The sequence below is a fragment of the Nerophis ophidion genome, linkage group LG06, assembly GCF_033978795.1.
Source record: "Nerophis ophidion isolate RoL-2023_Sa linkage group LG06, RoL_Noph_v1.0, whole genome shotgun sequence".
NCBI lineage: Eukaryota > Metazoa > Chordata > Actinopteri > Syngnathiformes > Syngnathidae > Nerophis > Nerophis ophidion.
Genome location: NC_084616.1, coordinates 55,417,536 through 55,431,188, shown reverse-complemented (window position 1 = coordinate 55,431,188; position 13,653 = coordinate 55,417,536). Strand labels below are relative to the sequence as shown.

General features: G+C 40.5%; 1 protein-coding gene across 1 annotated transcript in view; it reads left to right on the top strand.

The window, feature by feature from the left end:
- The window catches only part of pip4k2ca (phosphatidylinositol-5-phosphate 4-kinase, type II, gamma a), a 36,610-nt gene that overhangs the window by 1,536 nt on the left and 21,421 nt on the right, over positions 1 to 13,653 (top strand). The window contains exons 2-4 of the mRNA XM_061904334.1: positions 2,492 to 2,589; positions 4,026 to 4,122; positions 5,149 to 5,298. Of these exons, the coding sequence (XP_061760318.1) occupies positions 2,492 to 2,589; positions 4,026 to 4,122; positions 5,149 to 5,298 (345 nt within the window). The remainder of the gene's footprint in view (positions 1 to 2,491; positions 2,590 to 4,025; positions 4,123 to 5,148; positions 5,299 to 13,653) is intronic.

The following is a 13,653-nucleotide window of genomic DNA, read 5'->3' as shown; positions in this document are numbered from 1 at the left end:
ATGCCTTGGGCACCAATACACCCCCATAACATCACAGATGCTGGCTTTTGAACTTTGCGCCTATAACAATCCGGATGATTATTTTCCTCTTTGTTCTGGAAGACACTACATCCACAGTTTCCAAATATAATTAGAATTGTGGTCTCGTCAGACCACAGAACACTTTTCCATTTTGCATCAGTCCATCTTAGATGAACTCGGGCCCAGCAAAGCCGGTGGCGTTCCTGGGTGTTATTGATAAATGGGTTTTGCTTTGCATAGTAGAGTTTTAACTTGCACTTACAGATATAGCGACCAACTGTAGTTACTGACAGTGGTTTTATGAAGTGTTCCTGAGCCCACGTGGTGATATCCTTTACACACGGATGTCGGTTTTTAATGCAGTACTGCCTGAGTGATCAAAGGTCCGTAATATCATCGCTTATGTGCAGTGATTTCTCCAGATTTTCTGAACCTTTTGATGATTTTACAGACCGTAGATGTTAAAATCCCTAAATTCCTTGCAATAGCTCGTTGAGAAATGTTGTTCTAAAACTGTTCGACAATTTGCTTACAAATTGGTGACCCTCGTCCCATCCTTGTTTGTGAATTACTTAAAAATTAATGGAAGCTGCATTTATACCGAATTATGGCACCCACCTGTTCCCAATTAGCCTGCACACCTGTGGGATGTTCCAAATAAGTGTTTGATGAGCATTCCTCAAATTTATCAGTATTTATTGCCACCTTTCTCAACTTCTTTGTCACGTGTTGCTGGCATCAAATTCTAAAGTTAATGATTATTTGCAAAAAAAAATATGTTTATCAGTTTTAACATCAAATATATTGTCTTTGTAGCATATTCACCTGAACGTTCAGAACATCTATTGGATGGAAATAATAGTTTCTATATTGTATAATTTACCATTATTTAACCTTTCAAGGCTTTGTTAAACCTTAACAAAGAACTACCGGTACATGTCTGCCACTCATCACTGAGCTTGTTCCACCATTTAACTCCTAAACCTGAAACACATTCGTATTTTATATTTGTTCTTACTTTACATATTTAAAAAATCAATATCCCCCGTAAATGATAGTTTTCCCCTTAATTTAAATAACCTAAGAATACAAGCTGGAAGGCTGTTCTATATTCAAAACATAATTTCCATTGTTTTTAAAAACACAATATCTGAAAATTTTAACACATTAGAACAGTGGTTCTTATCCTGGGTTCGATCGAACCTTAGGGGTTCGGTGAGTCGGCCTCAGGGGTTCGGTGTAGCCTCCACCACGGAAGTATAGACAACTCCAAATTATCGTGTGAATAATAACTTCTCACTGTCGGCGTTTTAAAGTTAAAGTACCAATGATTGTCACACACACACAAGGTGTGGTGATATTTGTCTTCTGCATTTGACCCATCCCCTTGATCACTCCCTGGGAAGTAAGGGGAGCAGTGGGCAGCAGCGGTGCCGCGCCTGGGAATCATTTTTGGTGATTTAACCCCCAATTCCAACCCTTGATGCTGAGTGCCAAGCAGGGAGGCAATGGGTCCCATTTTTTTATAGTCTTTGGTATGACTCGGCCGGGGTTTGAACTCCCAACCTACCGATCTCAGGGCGGACACTTTAACCACTAGGCCACTGAGTAGGATACCCCCAAACAATGTTCCCTCTAATTTTCCATCTGATTAGCAGGTTTTTTGATTGATTGATTGAAACTTTTACTAGCAGATTGCAAAGGAAGAGAATACATTATAAAAAACAGTACAGTTTACACAGTACAGTACATATTCTGTACAATTGACCACTAAATGGTAACACCGGAATAGTTTTTTCAACTTGTGTAAGTCAGGGTCCATGTTAATCAATTCATGGTAATGTGTGTAAGGTGTGTAATTTGTTGTGAAATCATGCACTGTGTTGGTTTTGTTCTGGGAACAAGGTGATGTTCATGCATGGTTCATTTTGTGCACCAATAAAAAAAAACATAAGTTTTTCTTGAATTTGAAAAAAAATATATATATATTTTTCACTAAAGAAGGGTTCGGTGAATGCGCATATGAAACTGGTGGGGTCCGGTACCCCCGACAAGGTTAAGAACCACTGCATTAGAACTTATGAATAATGGATTGGTAGGTTCATAGTAGCATGCTTTGTGTTTTATACTAATTAACCTGTTTTGGAGTTGAATTGTTTTGTCTATGTTTGTTTTATAAACATTTCCCCAACCGTCAACACAATATGATAAATATGGAAAAATATTGTTTGACAGAAGAGTGTTGGTGACAAAAAATTTTCAGCAATGTTAGTCAATGAATCACGTTGTTAGTCAATGAATCACAACAGTCATATTAACATGAGATATTACGCTGTTTTGATCTAAAAAATGCTATTACAATATATGTCAGTGTTTTGTTGTTGGGAAGTACACCTAACCTGTTCAACTTTATTGAAAGGTAACTGACAAGTTTGGCTTATCTAATAACAGATGTCCTATCTTTCTACAGATAAACGACCTCAACCAGGTACCAGTTCCTGTCATGTTACTCCCTGATGACTTTAAGGCCAACACTAAGATTAAAGTTAATAATCACCTCTTTAACAAGTAAGTGTTGAGTTGTTGACAATTAGAATAAATTAAATTGCAATTGTTGAAACTATAACTGATGGTATGGTGTTGACTTGCCTGATGTCTGTGCAGGAAGTGTGGGTTCAATGGTTGTAAATACCTCCTCTTTTCACCGGACATGTCCTCTTTTGCGGAGCTGTCTGGGTGGAGTTTCTTAAATGCTGCAAATGTCCGGCATTTTTAAGTTAGGGTTGCGTGTATTTTCAATGTACAAACCCCGTTTCCATATGAGTTGGGAATTGTGTTAGATGTAAATATAAACAGAATGCAATGATTTGCAAATCCTTTTCAACCCATATTCAATTGAATGCACTACAAAGACAAGATATTTGATGTTTAAACTCATAAACTTTATTCATTCTTTGCAAATAATAAGTAACTTAGAATTTCATGGCTGCAACAAGTGCCAAAGTAGTTGGGAAAGGGCATGTTCACCACTGTGTTACATCACCTTTTCTTTTAACAACACTCAATAAACGTTTGGGAACTGAGGAAACCAATTGTTGAAGCTTTGAAAGTGGAATTATTTCCCATTCTTGTTTTATGTAGAGTTTCAGTCGTTCAACAGTCCGGGGTTTCTGCTGTCATATTTTATGCTTCATAATGCACCACACATTTTCGATGGGAGACAAGTCTAGACTGCAGGCAAGCCAAGAAAGTACACGCAGTCTTTTTTTTACGAAACCACGCTGTTGTAACACTTGCTGATTGTGGCTTGGCATTGTCTTGCTGAAATAAGCAGTGGCGTCCATGAAAAAGATGGCAGCATATGAAGTTCCAAAACCAGTATGTACCTTTCAGCATTAATGGTGCCTTCACAGATGTGTAATTTACCCATGCCTTGGGCACTAATGCACCCCCATACCATCACAGATGCTGGCTTCTGAACTTTGCGTCGATAACAGTCTGAATGGTTCGCTTCCCCTTTGGTCCGGATGACACGATGTCGAATATTTCCAAAAACAATTTGAAATGTGGACTTGTCAGGCCACTGAACACTTTTCCACTTTGCATCAGTCCATCTTAGACGGCGGCATTTCTAGATGTTGTAGATAAATGGCTTTCGCTTTGCGTAGTAGAGCTTTAACTTGCACTTACAGATGTAGCGACAAACTGTATTTCGTGACAGTGGTTTTCTGAAGTGTTCCTGAGCACAATGGGTCAATCTACCCATTGACAACTGCTAGATTGACCACCACGCATATTCATTGGGCGGAATGTAAGCCGGACGAGGCGTCAGTAAAGTCCCAGCATTATGTGCCCAATGAGGCTGTGATTGACTGGTATAGTTTGTCTTACAAACTGAAGTCAGCATGGGAAAGGTCCAGCTACACCCACGATCCTGAACAAGATGAGCAGTAGAAAATAGAAGCATGGATGGTTAATTGTTAACTTTTTTTCTCTCTGTACAGAGAAAATCTTCCTGGACATTTTAAATTTAAGGAATACTGCCCTCAAGTCTTCAGAAATCTAAGGGAGAGATTCGGTATTGAAGATCTGGACTACCAGGTAGGCAAACGACATCATTACCATTGTCTGATTTAATGTCAAATTTGGCTAATCCGTTGGAAGTCTTTTCAAAAGTTACAACTCTGCCAAATATAGTTGAGGAATAACCCTTCATAATTGGTAGCAAATCTCATAATTTTATGGACATTCTCAAATGAAAATGTTTTTTATTTTATTTCATAGTTATAGACAATGTGAAACCTAACTGTTACTATAGGGAGTGATGGGTATTCAGTTATTTATTTTCGAAGGTATGTATTTCGGTTCATATTTAAAGGAATAGATTTAGTTGACCAATTTGAATTAGAATTGTTTATTTATTATTCGTTGGCGCCATTATTATTACTAAATTTAATCTGTGAAATTTACATTTTGAATAATAATTTTTAGTGTCATTAGAAAAATATTATACCTACCATTTATTCAGTATTTTATTTGTTTAGTTTAGATGCTTAGCTAACAAAATGTATTTGTTTTCCAATGGGTACTGTCCTTTTAAGAGTGGGTGGGTGGGTGATTGCTGCAGTGGTGGCCAGGTCTGGATAAATGTGGCTTGTTTGGCACATTTGATTGAGTGTCACAGTGATTCTGACCATGTAAGTCGTGTATCGTGTATTTTGTATAAAAGTGGATTGCGTTGTTGCATTTCTTACCTTTTGTGTGATATTGAATGTGGACTATTGTAAGCAGGACTGTTGGCCACAATAGAAGAAAATACGGACTTTGGTGACTTTTTTTTTTTTAGTTAAAATAAATGTACAGCACTGCAACTTGCATGCTGAAAACTTTATTAGAACACATGTCAGCCACAGACTTATCTTACTATGAAAATAATTTGAAGGGCTTTTACTGGGAAAACCCTACATTCATTATGGTTGTAAACTATAAAAATGTGTAAGTAAGAAATCAGCACCCTTGTTAGTGACTCACCAACATCTTAACCAACTCAAAGACATTGTTTTGTTAAATCAATCTTATGTTCAAATTGAAAGGACTCACTAGTTGTCTTTATTCCAAACATCTCAGGTGTCATTGACTCGTTGCCCTCCGATAAGGAGCGTTGATGACCGTGGAGAGGGTCTGCTCCTTAACTCCTATGACCGCACATTGATTGTCAAGCAAATCTCCAGTGAGGATGTAGCAGATATGCACAGCATCCTGTCGGAGTATCACCAGGTGAGCTGTTAGCCTCTCCTTTCTGTCTGAATGTCCATCCGTCAAACAAATAGAATTTGGGATGTCAAAATTAAAAAGTTCACTCATGTGATTAATCACAAATATTATCACATTATGGAGTTTGCATGGGCACCTAGTTGATTGGCAACACTAAATTGGCCACTAGTGTGTGAATGTCAGAGTGAATGTTGTCCCTCTGTGTTGGAGACTTGTCCAAAGTATACACCGCCTTCTGCCTGAATGCAGCTGAGATAGGCTCCAGCACCCCCGTGATCCCAAAGAGACAAGCAGTAGAAAATGGATGGATGGATGGATTATCACATTAATCATGTACACACTTAAATTTATCATGCAAATTGATCGTACAAACCTTTTTACCTTAACTGCTACACGGTTAGTGATCAGATCAATGCATAAGTCAGTACAAAAATGAGTGAAGAGACTCAGACTAGTATGCTCGCTGACCAATTTGACTCCAAAATAAAGCCTGAAAGAACTTTAGATACAACTGTCACCAAGTTTTGTGCAAAAAAACCCGACATGCATTCATGTGAAACGTTGAAAAAAATTCCTCGGAAACAATCTTGACAATACATTTAATTTGTGTACAATTATTGGAGTTTTTTCTTCAGCTAATTTCAATTATGTAAGTGAGTAATCACTTGTGATTAATGATGATTAATCCATATTCCAAAATGTGAATAATCTGATTTAACAAAATAATCATTTGACAGCTCTAAATAGAATATAAATAAAAAAAAATACATGTATACATAGAATTATGTCCATGTCATAGGTTGTACTAGTCTTGGGATGGGCTCCTACATATAACAGCAAAACACACCTATTCCTGACATGCTCTAATGCAGAGATTCTCAAACTGTGGTACTTGTACCACTAGTTGTATGTGGGCTCCGTCTAGTGGTATGCCAAATAATCACTTAATTAAATATTCAAACACAGTGTTACTGTTCAAACTGTGTGTAATGTCCAAAAATATTTAACAGAATTGTTAAATAAAATCTTGGCCTTGTTTTTAATGAATATTTAGACTTATTTTGCTACTGTATTTTACTGTTGGTCGTTATGGTTGTACTTGTAGAGACAAATGTTTTCTGAAGGTGAAAAAAGTTTGAGAACCACTGCTCTAATGCAATACTTTTTCATAAAATATGAAATTCCATGTTAAATTTATAAAATTTATAAAATATAACATGGAATTAACGTGATACAGGATCAGTATCAGTAAAAAGAAACATTATTTTGAAGTAGGAACTTGCTGTTATGGGTAATGGAGCAAAACATGTGGCTATATTCAGAATTTCCAATGATAATGATGTCACTTATTAGCTAAGGCCTGTCTGGGTGGTCTCTAGCCATGGTATAGCCCAGGGGTCGACAACCTTTACCACTCAAAGAGCCATTTTGACCTGCTTCACAAAATAAAGAAAACTATGGGAGCCACAAGACTTTTGAAATTTAAAATGAAATAACACAGCGTACAAAGTTGTTTTTTTTGCATTGTGCTATGTATTAACCAGGGGTCTCAGACATGTGGCCCGCACCTTAATATGACAATTTATTATTAGTGCGGCCCGCGAGTTTTATTTGAATGCCGCTTGACAACATCACATTTGCCAACCATCTCAATTTTTCCGGGAGACTACCGAGTTTCAGAGCAACCATTCTCTCGACTGTCTGCTGGTTTTCACCCAAACAACAATAATAAGGGCGTGCAATGATGAAAATGCGTTTAGCGCCATCTACAACCTTAACAAACAGCTTACCAGCCCATTCACATGTTGTATGAGGCTTCTGCAGACACACGTAAGCGACTGCAAGGCATACTTGCTCAACAGCAATACAGGTTACACTGAGGGTTGTGATATAAAGAACTTTAGCACTCTTACTAATATGCGCCACACTGTGTAACCACACCAAACAAGAATGACAAACACATTTCGGTAGAACATCTGCACTGTAACACATCATAAACACAACAGAACAAATACCCAGAATCCAATGTATCCCGAACTCTTCCGGGCTACATTATGCACCCCCACCCACCTCAATCAACGCACGGGGGAAGGTGGGTGGTAGTAAGGGTGTATAATGTAGCCCGGAAGAGTTAGGGATGCATGGGATTCTGGGTATTTGTTGTATTGTGTTTATGTTGTGTTACAGTGCGGATGTTCTCCCGAAATGTGTTTGTCATTCTTGTTTGGAGTGGGTTCACAGTGTGGCGCATATTAGTAAGAGTGCTAAAGGTGTTTATATCACAACCCTCAGTGTAACCTGTATGGCTGTTGAACAAGTATGCTTTGCAGTCGCTCGCGCGTTGAGTCAGCAGCCCCACACTACATGTGGCCGGCCGGCACTCAGATAGCTTAGTATTAAAGCGGAATCGACGACATAGTCGAGAGGACGTTTAAGGCATTGCAATCACGGCACGCCCTCAATTTTGTTGTCCGGACGAAAATCTGAGAATGTTACCCTGAGGAGATTTCTGTGAGAGGCACTGAAATCCGGAAAACCTCCTGGAAAAATGGGCGGTCGGCAAGTATGCAGCTGAGCCACATCAGAGTGATCCAAGAGCCGCATGCGGCTCCGGAGCCGCGGGTTGCCAACACCTTGTATAGCGAAAGCAAAAGCCACTCATCTGTACTGTCTCCTGCATGTCCTACTTTTTCCCATCTGTAACCTTCGGCCTTTCAGCAGCTAAAAAAAGCTTTTGTCAAAGAGATTTTCCAAATGTGCGCTTGCCAAAGGCTGTTTCTACTTCTCTACCATATGTGTGGGGAATTGACCCAAATATGATAATTATAATTGCCACAGAAGCATTCAGTGAGAAATGAGTGAAATATATTGTATATTAAATATTGTATTTAACATTTGATATTTGGACTCAAAAATGAAGGTTCATAATAGAACTAGTTGAGGAAAGAACCTCGGGCTGGGCGATATATCGATATACCGCGGGTTTGTCTCTGTACTATGTAGAAAATGACTATATTGTAATATTCGAGTATACGTTCTCACGCAGTTGTTTTTAGCTGTGGGCATTACACTACAGGCTCTTCCCACTCCTTATTGTCTCTCCTTCTCACAGAAAGCAAGCGCACAAACTTACACACGTCACGTCATACGTCACATACATGAATGCCCTAGTGGAGCAGAGAGGTAGCAGTGTGGCTAACGTTAGCTGTGATGCTCGCGGAGTGTTGCGAGCAGTAATACGAGAGATAGAAGGTGCGTATGAAGGAATAATTAATTCCCAAGAAAAACGTCCATCTTCTGACGGTGGTTCGGCTTCAAGCGGGAATATGTCGAATAGACAACTTTAATTTGTCAAGTTTGGGGCACAAGCGTTGTTACCAAATGTAGCATTACTGCTAATATGTAGCATCATTGGAAAAGTCACTTGCTAATAACTGTTCAATACATACAGTTTTAGACAATTGACTTAGTTGTGATTTCCTTCTCTGCATAAAAGTTTAAAATGAGCGTATATTAATGAAGTATGAAGAAGAATGTTTTAATGTAGACACATAGAATCACCATACTGCTGTAATTATATGTATGAAGTGTTAATTCAAGGCTAAGGCAAAATACCGCGATGTGTATCGCGATATGTCCTAAAAATACAGAGATATTAAAAAAGGCCATATTGCCCAGCCCTAAAAGAACCCTATACCCCAAATTTCCACCGGCTATGTAACGGCAGTAGAACGGCGAAAGATTTGTTCCGTTTCTATTCAAGTCAATATGATCAGTTTATGCCGCTGCAGAACGGCACCAACATGGCAGTGCCATTGCGCATTCCTGCGCTAAATATAAGCAGAGCTTCTATATTTGCCAATGACTGCAACACATTTGTTCAAATTCGCTAGAATCTGCATGTATTAGCACTTTGCATGTGTCAGGATTTTCAAGTCCAAGTCCGTGGTTCTTGCCTGGAAAATTGTGGCGTGCCATCTTCGGATTGATGAGGAGATCCTACCCCAAGTGGAGGAGTTCAAGTACCTCGAGGCCTTGTTCACAAGAGTGATTAAAAAGTGGATCGTGAGATTGACAGGCAACTCGGTTCAGCGTCTGCAGTGATGTGGACCCTGTATTTGTCTGTCGTGGTGGAGAAGGAGCTAAGCCGAAAGGCAAAGCTCTCAATTTACCGGTCGATCTACGTCCCTATTTTCACCTATGGTCATGAGCTTTGGGTTTTGACCGAAAGGACAAGGTCAAGTGTACAAGCGGCCAAAATGAGTTTCCTTCGTCAGGTGGCGGGGCTCTCCTTTAGAGATAGGGTGAGAAACTGATTCGGGAGGAGCTCGAAGTATAGTCGCTGCTCCTTCACCTCAAGAAGAGCAAGATGAGGTGGTTTGGGCATCTGGTCAGAATGCCCCCCGAACGCCTCCCTGGGGAGGTGTTAAGAGCTGGTAGGAGACCACGGGGAAGTCCCAGGACACGGTGGAGAGACAATGTCTCCCAGCTGGACTGGGAACACCTCGGGATCCCCCGGGAAGAGCTGGACAAAATAGCTGGAAAGAGGAAAGTCTGGGCTTCTCTGCTTAACCTGCTTCCCTACCGGATGGATGGTTGTGTTGAACAGGAAATTATGCTTAAAAACAAAATAAACTATCAATTCCGCCCAAGTACAACTGGGATAGGCTGCAGCCCCCCAGCGACCCTGGGAGGGACAAGTGGTAGAAAGTGGATGGATGGAGGTTTACTTTCAAATTATAATACCCGTTTTCAAGGCGGATCGTTTTTTACTCTTTAAACACGACCTAATGGGCGGCGTCGAAAATTAAGTCAACTTGTCAAAGGTTTTCAGACGTAATTTCATCTTTTTGACACAAATGGATGAGGACATGCTGACTTTGGCGGTTAAAAATGAAAAAATCATTTACAAGCATATCCCAGGCAGCTATGTGGGGACATGGAGGCCTGTGTCAAATACAAGCTGATACGGGGCCGGGAAAGCTTGGGAGTGGTTGGTGTGTTTGTCTGTTCAACAGAATAAACAGATTGTGATTTGCATTACTACAACTCCTCTTATCACGTGATTTTTGTGAGATTTTGTAAAAGTCTACGCAATTTTGCTGCACGACAGAGCTGCAACAGAACGCCAGTGGGTATTGCCATGCTGCGGATGGAGGCCCCGTTCCATCCAGCATCCAGTGGAAATCCGGGGTTAGAATTGTTGTCAGTTCACAACATTTTACTGAAGTTGTCATACAATAAGTTTATTTCATTCCGCAGTTGTAGATAATGCCAAACCTAATTGATAATGTGAGGAGAAATGGGTAATCAATTATTTGTAAGATTTTCCCAAAACCAATATTTTTGTACCGGAAGCAAAATATATTTTGATACTTTTCAAAATAGAGAACCACATTAAAATGTCATTATTATTATTTTAACATAAACTATTATGATGCCTTAAACTTACATTTATTATTGCAATCAAATAAAATTTTGGGCATTAAATAATTATCTTTTAGTAAGGCAAGGTCAGTATATTTTTAGAGCACAGTTTGTACACAAGGCAATTCAAAGTGCTTTAGTAGTAAATAAGCAAACAAAGGCTCCTGGCTGCTGACTTATGCAGTAACATAATGTCCTTTCTCATTGTATTATTTTGTCCAAATTATGAGGAAAGAGCAGAAGAAATTGTATGGATTCTTACTCTACTTCTTCATGTGCCGTTAATATCTGCTTACTTTCTGTTTTAACATGTTCTGTGTACACCTCTGTTAATATGTAATAAGCACTTATTTTTACTTTGTTAGGATACTTTACGTTAGTTTTAGATTACACTACTCATTTTGGTATTATTCCAATACCAATTAGTTACAGGGTCATACATTAGTCATAATTAAAGTTCCAATCTGTCCATGGACGTATTTCCTAAGTTTATAAACAATATTGTCCCAGGTGTGCTGGTTGACCAGGCTTGGGAGGACATCGTATACTGATTGAATGAGGAATTTTGTGCTCATAAGTTCAGCTTTCCAGACATTCTGCATCCTTCCACCTTGTCCTTGCCCCTTGCTTGGACATGCTGACCATCTTGCTGCGACGTTCTTCTTCCAACTCTGCTCGGATCCTGTCTTGGACCAGTTGGCGCTTCTCCTTGCCGCAGGCCCGGTCGTATCGTGGCTTAGGAATGCTACCAAGGCCTGCCATACCTATTGCCACAGTACCCATCAAAGTCTTGTGCATAAGCCGTGCCTCCGCTGTGCTTGGGGTTTCTTGTGCCTGCCACTTCCTCCCGGTATTAACAATTCCTGCCGAGGTCACCTTGACATCTGCGCAGTCGGTATACATGAACACCATACTAGCGTGGGTGAGTTTCAATTGCTCCGATAGGCCACTGAGAGGGTGATGCAGCTTGGTGGGTTGGCCATATAGGGAAATGCTGCTCAAGGACCTGACTGAGGAACTGGTGGATGGTCCTCTCTAGTGCCTCTGCCATTGTCAATGGTACCTCATAGATTACCATGGACCACAGTATTCTGGGCAGGATTCCATACTGGTAGATCCAGACCTTGAACTTGCCTGGGAGCTCAGATTTTGTGGCTGTAAGCCAATACGAAATGTTGCTCTTGGAATTGGAATCTTAGTCCCTCCAATTGTAAAGCAAAAGTGATCGGCTACTTTACCTTTTTTAAGGACTAGAGACTTAGACTTTGCTGGCTTGAAGCCCATCCTTGCTCATGTGACAAGCCATTCAAGCCCCTGAAGGACCCACCTGCACCCAGGCAAGGATGTGGTCATCACTGTCAAGTCATCCATAAAGGCTCTTATGAGGGGCTGTTAGGTCCCAGATCTTGATTTTGGCCCTTTGCATTCAACCTCTGCCGACTTGACTATCATGTTCATAGCCAAAGAGAATTTTGACACCGAGATTGTACAGCTGGTGATTATGCCCTTCTCCAGGCGATGCCAGGCAGATGTTACTTGGCTTGAGGAGACTCTTGCACTGAAATCATTGTAATAGTCCCTGATGAGGTTGCAGGTTTTCATAAGAACTTGGTGTCTTTTCAGTGCCGTTTTTACAAGTTTGTGTGGAATCAAACCATAAGCGTTGGTTAGGTCTAGCCGGAGAGTTGCCCAATCTCCTTGGCTTTCCCTGGCCTCCTGGATCAATTACATCACCACTCCTGTATTTTTCAGGCACTCCAGGAATCTCCCCCTTCTGGGTAGAGGTGTCTATGTCAGTATTCTTCAAGAAGAACTCAGTTAGGCTTTAGGACACGATCTTAAAGAAAATCTTGCCCTCAACGCTAAGCAGGGAAATTATGCAGAACTGCTCGATGTTACTGCTGTTCTCTTTCTTTGGGATCCAAACGCCTTCAGTATGTCTAAACTGAATTGTGATTCTTCCTCTCCGCCATATCGCCTTCAGGATCTTCCACAGACGTTTTAGGAGCCGTGGACACTGCTTTTAGACCTTGTAGGGTACACCACTGTGGCCGGTAACCAAAAAAGATCTTGTAGCTTTGACACCCTCTTTACTTCTGCCAGGGTGGGCTCATACTGTTGAATTTCGACACCGGTCCTGGAGGTGTCACCAGTGCCTTGCAAGGGCCAAGATCCTGGTCTCTTGCAGTTTCACTGAAGGTGGCACTGAGATGATGGTCGATCTCTTCAAGCAAACAAGGCGGCCACTTTGCTTCTGGTCCAGTAGCCTCTTAGTGAAGGTGAAGGAGTTGCCAATGAAGGGTCATCGCTTCCGAGCACTTACCTCTAGCGGTGTTCAAAGTGTTGTCAAACGACAGTAGAGTATCGCTTAGCTGTTTTCTCAAGTTTGGGTTGGACGCTTCTGGTGGTTTTCTGCACGCTGGGGCAATGCACACTCCCTGGGTTTTTTTCACTTTTAATATGTACCTATACTTGCTATATGCAGCGTCAAAGGTTCTAAAGGGCCACATAGATTATTTCTGCTACATCTTAGTCTCTGGCATACCAGGCGTTTGTGATGTGTGTTGTGAAGCAAATTTACTGTACGCCGCACCAACCGTTACGCTACTTTGTCACAGTTCCATAGTAAATTGTTATTGAGTGAAGGGGAACCAGAAGCTCACAAATCCACATTTGTGACAGGCTTCGACAAATAAGTCAATATATGGAAACACTGCTTAATTTATTTAAGACAGCAGGCGTTCGTTTTCATTGCCGACTATGCTCATTCACTGAAAATTGACTCTGCTCGCCGAGGGGAGAAGTATTATACAGTATTAAGTACTGACGATACTGCAAAAAACTGTTACAAAGTATCAATACTTTTGACAACCCTAGTTCCCATGCAGGAATAAAATAGATAACTAAAATCATGTTTGTGTGTTGAAGAAA